General features: G+C 42.1%; 1 protein-coding gene across 1 annotated transcript; it reads left to right on the plus strand.

The window, feature by feature from the left end:
• The first annotated feature begins 4,882 nt into the window (after positions 1 to 4,882).
• Positions 4,883 to 7,270, plus strand: LOC129332671 (uncharacterized). The gene is made up of 2 exons (XM_054983902.1): positions 4,883 to 5,254; positions 6,557 to 7,270. The coding sequence occupies exons 1-2, from the start codon at positions 4,883 to 4,885 to the stop codon at positions 7,268 to 7,270; spliced, it is 1,086 nt and encodes a 361-aa protein (XP_054839877.1).
• The last annotated feature ends 290 nt before the right edge of the window (positions 7,271 to 7,560 follow it).

The following is a 7,560-nucleotide window of genomic DNA, read 5'->3' on the forward strand; positions in this document are numbered from 1 at the left end:
AGACCATAACCTCCAAAAAGTCCCTCAACGTTGGACCCAGTCTCACAGCTTTCCAGATGATCCAAATGTTAAGGAAGTCCGCATAGCCATCAGTTCAAAGGATATGCGGGGGGAGATTCAAATAAGAGATGACAGTGTAAATGATAAAAATTGTTTATTTTTAGAAAGTTGATTGGTGGAATCTCTGTTGGCCCCTGAGGAAGTTCTTGCGGGATGAAACAAGCAAAATAACTTTGCCAGCAGCTTGTGGGGCCTTTTGGAGATCCCTTGAGGTCCCTTGTTCCATCTATCTTCATCCACCTGCAGAGAAAAAGAAAAGAGAATTAGACGTTGTACCATCTTTTGCCTGATTCTCTTATCTTCCACGATACCCACGTATCCTTTGAACTGATGGCTACGCGGGCTTCCTTAACATTTGGATCATCTGGAAAACTGTGAACAAACAAACATTTTGAATAGAGACTGGGTACAATATTGAGGGACTTTTTGGAGGTTATGATCTTATGAAAGTGTTATTCAAGGTGCTTCCGTACTACCTTAAAAAAGTGGCAGGCTCTTGAGACACTGGCAGCTTCTTCGCGCGATGTTTTCTTTAAAACGGATGCGGGGCGTTTTTTCAGCTCATATCGTGCAAAGAAGCCACCAGCGTTCCAGGAGCCGGCCGCTATTTTAAGGCAGTGTGGAAACGGCCACAATGTTTCTTGTATTCATTTAGTTTGATGGATTCTTAAATTGTAATATACATTTGTAGATTTAAATTTTGTATTTCACTGAGCACTATATATTAAAAACATTGTTTATATATTTGATATTAATAGGTTTGATTAGTGTGATTTTCCCCAAGTGCTTTTTGTGGTGTGTTTCCACTGCCTGGAGGTTGGCAACCCTAAGTGTAGTAGATTGCCCTTGTCTGCAGGGCAAAATGTTCATGAGAATCCTGCTCAGATGAACAGGGTTGATGATCCAGTGGAGCATGAGTGCAGGCAGTTCTGTAGATATTATGTTTCCCTTAGGTCATTACATTACAACATGTGTTGCAAGTTCTGTGCTGGGAACTAAATCCAGGAATGTCAGGTCTCCATTCAGATCAGGACCAAGGCATGAGAGGGAAGGGAGTTTAAGCCTTCTGCCCCACACCATCTTTTCAACCTGTAGTACACAGAGCCCAGACCCTCAGTGAACCCGCCTCTCCCTGTGGTCCCAATCCAAATCTAGCCAGCAGATGCCTGGGATTTAGGATTGCCAGCCAATGGTCGGCTCCTGGCAGGAGATGGTGTTGGGGACATGGGGGGCACTGTTGGTACAACAGCATGAAGTCACTTCCAGGGAAAACCTCAATAGGACATCATCCCTCTCTAGGCATTTTTTTAGTAGCGTTTTCTTTATTTAAACTATAAACTATAAACAATAACATAAAAACTATAAACAATAAACATAAAGGATAAGCAAAACAACATTCTAAACAGAAGACACTAACAATACATAAACAAGTAACAAAATAATAATAATAATAATAATAAAAACCCTAAAATTACATTACAAGTTGAGTTCCTATTATCTCTGCAACAAATATTTATCATTTCTAGAGTCTCACTTATTCTAAGTTAATCATAAGAGCCCTCTTTTTTCTATTGTTCACGTTTCTTAACCCATAAATCCAGATGTCATCAAATCCTTGTTATCCATTTCATGTAAAAAATCTATAAATGGTTTCCATTCAGTCAAGAAGTTAACTAATGTCCTTTCTCTAATCAATTAAGTAAGTTTTGCCATTGACGCAAACTCCAAAACTTTTGTCCACCATTCCTCCACTGTAGGCAATATTGGAGTTTTCCACTTTTGTGCATAAAGTACTCTTGCTGCCGTAATAAAGTATAACCTTTATTCCCAACAGAAAAGGGATTTGGGGGGGGGGAGTTGGTTTTTTGGTTTTATCCCTCTCTAGGCAGTGCTGGAGACTATGGTAATACCATAGGATTTCCAGTGATCCCTAGAGTGGCATGATATCACTTTCAGTTTTTTCTTGGAAGTGATGTCATGCTGTTGTACTGACAGCAATTTTTAAATTAATTTTTTCCCGCACTGGCTAACAGATCAGCAGCAGGAAGCTGGGGTTGCAGGAGACCGGGCAACACTATTGGGAATCAGTTCCTAGCACAGAATTCACAATAGACATTTGATCACAGAGATATGGGGAGAACGGGGGAGGGGGAAATGTAATGTATAGCTTCTAGTTGTTTATGAGGACAGGCCTAATTTTTTAAAATAATGTCTTTAAAGCTGTACCAAATGAGGAGGGCTGGCTATAGTTTTTGGATGTATGAACTGCAGATGAAGAAACTGCTTACTCTTTTGCTCACAGATTGATAGCCAGCATGGCATAGGATCCTGGGGGACCCGGGTTTAAATCCCCAGTTCTATCATAGAAGCTTGCTGAGTGATCTTGGGCCAGTCACTTTCTTTCCAGCCTAACTTACCTCAGAGGGTGGTGGTTGTGAGAAAATGTAGGAGGTAAGAATGATGTTCTAAGCCATTTCCCCATTGGGGAGAAAAATGGGATACAAATAAATGCATACATTCCACTGTGACAACAAGTGAAGGAGGCAAGTTTCCCTTTCACACTTGTCAGCAGTTCAAAACAACAAATATACATAAATCCATCGCACATCTACTTTCCTCCTTAATAGCTGGACCACCCTCACTTTCTTCTTTTTGTTCCTGTGTCAGTGCTTTGTGGTCACAGTACACATGTGCAGCTTTCCAGCACAGCAGAAACAAGTGCTAGCTTACACAAGGTGTCATCCCAACATCTGTGGCTTTGGGTACAAATCTAACAAGGGGTGTGCTTATTTACCATGATTCCTAGAGAAATAAGGGTGTGTGTGAGAAAATTCTGCAGTTTGCTCCATAAAGGTGGCATGAGAAAATCAAATATCAATGGAGTTAATTTTAAAGGGGGCGGAGGTTGCTGCTACCATAAGTCAGATACTGTTTTCTTCATTTTTTTGTGATGTGCAAAAATAAATTTATAGACCATAAAAATTTAGAACATGCTGCATCTCTGCCCAGTTTTTGTATCTAAAGCATGCAATCTGAATATGATGTTCACATTATGCATATTAAAATATTAATTCACTAGAGATGTTCATGTAATAATGACAGCATTTTTTTATTTATTGTATTAAATATTTTATTTTATTAACATAATTTAAGTTATTAATATAATTTACATTAATATAAGCTATTTATGTTACATGTTATTTTTCTTCAACTAACTATACTTTATTGTGAAATTTTCTGTTCTCATCCTTTTATGGGAAACTGAAGCAAATAGCCAGTCTGCTGCATAGGGGAGGGGGGGAAATTCCCAACTTTTCTATACTCCATGGCTTTTGGCTTGAGAAATACTTTAAAGCCTTAATGCTTGTTAGCTAGAATTTGTAACCCAATCCATGCCAGAACGTTTATATCTCACATTTGTCCTGATCAAACAATGTATTTCTATATTGATCTTTTAGCATTCCTAGCTGTGGTTTCAATTTCCCTTTCCTCCGTTGGACCTTGTGGAACAGATCTCTTGTTCTTCCTTTGTTGCTGTCCTCTTCTGTTTCTTTGCATTGGTTATTATAATAGTTATTTGTCTCTACGTGCAAGTCGCTGAAAAGCTGCATTTAGAATTCTGATTCTATTTCTGTCACCTCCTAATTTTGCTTCTCATCTGTCTTTAGCATTTTAAAGAGTTTAATCTGTCATTCATTGAGGCTTTTCTTTTCCTTGGGCTACAGGAATAGTCTTTGTTGTGTATTGCTGGACCTTGAGTCTGAACAAAGGCTCCTGAAGCCTACATGGTTATTGGGTGTTTTTGCACTGGTAACGGCCAATCATAACTGTTGCTTTCTAATCCAATCACTGTGTTGTAAATAGTTACTTTGTGTATAGTTCATGCAAACGAAGGAATCTAACTATTTGCTTTGTATTGGTTGTTGCTAAAAAGGGATACAGTTTTCTTAAGTATAAATTGGCTCCAGTTGAGCCTGGTTTCAGTCTGTCTGCTTCCAGTCTTCAATAAAGTTGTTTTTATGAGCTGTTAATCACAATGCTTAATAGTCTTTGTATATTTTACCCAGGAAATCTCTCCGGTTTCAGTCCACTGTTCTTCTGATTCACATTCATGTTCAGTTCCTGGTCTTGTTTAGGAGGGGTAACAGAGTTTCTCCAACTGCTACTTCAATTCTATTTGATCTTTGTATTGGCCATGTGGTGACGTCCATGGCTGAATCCACATTACCTTTTCCCCCGCATTTTTTCCGGATATCTTCCGTTTGCCTCCAATCCGCGATTTTGTCTTTTCCGTTCACATCTCCACCTCCAATCCGCCTTTTCCGCGCGTCCTCGCGGTCACACGCCTGCCCGAAAACCGTTGTTTTGGGCGGGACCGTTTTTCCCCGCCTTTTTTTTTTTTAAAAAAAAACCTATTCCGTTATAACGGACATGCGTAACAAGGAAACATGACCATTTCGAAACATCAAATTAGCACAGCAACACCATTGGTCCGCGTCTCTTGGCGGGGTTTTTAAAAATGTTATAAAAGGGGAAGTGTCTGGGGAAAAACTCTTTGTGGGTTTGAATGGTTGTTTGGTGTATTTGGATTTGGTGTTTTTGCAATCTGTGTTTTTTGAAATGGATCCTGTTCTGGCGATCATCGGGCATGTGCTTTTTATTATGATGGCATGCCAGTCTCAGATGCTGCTGGCGGTACCGTGCCCAAAGGCGCAGGGCTGTTGCCAGATTTTTGTCCAGCAACTCGCTCACCACCCTGGCAATGACACGTGCACGAAGACGGCGGCGCCAGCCCCGACAGCAGTGGTTTTTTCTTGCAGAGATGCAGGAACCGAGGCAGCATTGGGTATACCCACGCAGCACGGATTGGTGGGAGAACATCGTGCTGCGACATTGGGATGAACATCGGTGGATTCGCCGTTTCAGAATGTCCAAGGGCACATTTTTGGAATTGGTCTCCGCTCTCCGTCCAACGCTTCAGCGAAATACAACCACATTCCGCTCCCCAATATCTGTTGAGCGCAGAGTAGCTGTTGCGATCTGGTGGCTTGCAAGTGGCACCAGTTACCAGGTCACCAGTGACTTGTTCGGACTTGGCAAGTCAACGGTTGCCTCGGCTGTCGTAGAATTCTGCCTTGCCGTCGAGCTACACCTGCTTTCAAGAACGGTTCTCTTTGGAGACTCTATTACACAGGTTAGTTATACACTGAACTTGCACAATTTCGTTATGACGGTAATTATTTCTTTAAAAAAATTCTGTGTTGCCAATTTAAAACCTTTTAAAAAACCTATCGTTAACAGTGATGAAAGCATCCCCTACGCTTCCACCCCCACAAAGAAGCTATTGGTACAATGGAGTGATGTATTGCGCTGTCTCTTCAATGACAGTACTGTAAAAGTGGATTGGCAATTCGCACCTAAACAAATTTGTGGATTGACATTTGAAAACGCGCTACATGGCAGCACAATAGTGGCCATGTGTTTCTGCTGTGTTGCGTCTGCTGCAGCAATGTTAATGCCAGCAGAATTTAGGAAAGACAAATTTTACTTTGTTCCAAATCCCAAATTGTGAAACTCGAACGCCTCCTCTCTTAGTGCCAGTCACCCACCACATTCGGTCATAATAGCAGAAATGTGATTTTGGACCAGTCTGGTCACTGTCTTCACAGTGTCTCACGCCACAGAGGTCTGCTGTTGTCTGGACAATTTCTTCCTGTGGTTTTTTTTTTTTTTAAAAAAAAAGTTTGTTCAGGTTTGTTGTTGGCCCCATGGGACTGCAATGGTGTCTCCAATGGAGCATTGTTAATGTTTGCTGTCCCCATGGCTATAGTTGACCTCTGTAGAGAGACCACATATTCGATGGTTTTAGACATGGTGAAGCCATCACTTTGACAGTCTCCAAAGGGTTTTTTTTGTTCCTTTGGTTTCTGTTGAATCAAGGCTGCATGACGAAGCAGAGAGAGAGTGCATATCGTTCTCTTTCTGTTTTTAAATGATCAAAATGCAACTTCTATGGACTTGATCGCCCAAAAAATAAGTTATTAGAATGATGCCACCACCTGAAAAATCACCTCTCTATTCCTCGGATAGATCCCGATGACAGTTGTGGTGGATGTCCCTGGAACAACGCGAGAAAAAATTGTCAAACAGTAAATGTTCCCATTGCTTTCATGTGACAATCAATGTAACATCCATGGCAACTGTCTTTGATTCATTGGACATGAGAGCTAGGAATAGTCAGCATTAAAACATTTTTGGATTGATTTTATTAAGGGGATTGAACACTTCAGAACAGATTCTACAATGTGCTACTTGCCCAATTGTAATTGGTCCTTCAAGAATCAAGCTATATCAACCCTGGGCATTTTGTGTTTAGAATCACTGAGGAATCTGTTCCTTCTATCAGTAGTGAAACAACACTTGACCGTGCTTCCAAATCGTTCCCTCAGTTTGGTTAAACAGTGGTCTTTGTTCCCCACCCTGTCTTTTCACACAGATAATGGATGGCTTCAGGAGGATGGGGTTTCCTCATTGCGTGGGAGCAGTAGACGGCACACATATCGCCATTTGTGCCCCTGGTGGCCGTCCAGAGCAGTATGGCAACAGGAAAAACTACTCCTCGATACTGCTCCAGGGGACCGTGGACCACAGAGGAAGGTTTGTGGACGCTGAGGTCGGGTGGAGTGGCAAAAACCATGATGCGTTTGTTTTTGCCCACTCCGCCCTGTGTTCTGCAATGGACTCCGGCGCACTGATCCCCAACAACCACGACATGGTTTTGGATGGGATTAGGATTCCACCGGTGATTTTGGCTGACGGTGCATATCCCATGCGCAGGTGGCTCATGAAGCCATACGGCCGAACCGCAACAACCCCTGCACAGCGGAATTTCGATCGTCAACTTGCTCGCTGCAGGAACGTGGTGGAAAGGAGCTTCGGTAGATTGAAATCCAGGTGGAGGTGTCTCTCACACAGGCTGCAGATCAGAGAGCAAAATGTCATCTCGGTTGTGACTGCATGTGTGGTGCTCCACAACTTGTGTGAGAGCAAAGGGCACCCGATAGTGGGTGGTGGTGAATGTCCCTCACCGGTGCTGCTGTCCCAACAGGAGGAGCAAGATTTCAATGGCAACACCCGGCACCTTGCAGAGGGCAAGATGGTCCGCGATGCCCTTGCTAGACACATCCTTGGAAGGATGGACTCACTCTGAGACTGCTTGTGTGTGTTGGCCAAAAATGAAAACCGGAACAACACACATGTGAACCGGGCTCAAGACATGAAGAGAGACTGTGCTTGGGGTTTGCAAATGTTCTCCCTTCCTATTGTATGCTAATAAAAACACCCAACATAACATTAGAGAATCTTTCCTGATATCTTTCTTTTTTGAATTGGAACACTTGATTATAAGCTTTGTAAGGAAAATTGCAATATGTGGTGTGGTTGAATTGCCTTCCAGAATGTGATATTTCCACTATGGTCTCATGCTTGGGCACAATGCTG

This window comes from Eublepharis macularius, chromosome 6 (assembly GCF_028583425.1).
Source record: "Eublepharis macularius isolate TG4126 chromosome 6, MPM_Emac_v1.0, whole genome shotgun sequence".
NCBI lineage: Eukaryota > Metazoa > Chordata > Lepidosauria > Squamata > Eublepharidae > Eublepharis > Eublepharis macularius.

What these genes read in the sequence shown, in the direction of transcription:
- LOC129332671 (XM_054983902.1), top strand. Translation starts at nt 4,883, where the DNA reads ATGCAGGAACCGAGGCAGCATTGGGTATACCCACGCAGCACGGATTGG. An exon ending in TTGGAGACTCTATTACACAG is followed by an intron (nt 5,255 to 6,556) that starts GTTAGTTATACA and finishes CTTTTCACACAG; the next exon opens with ATAATGGATGGCTTCAGGAG.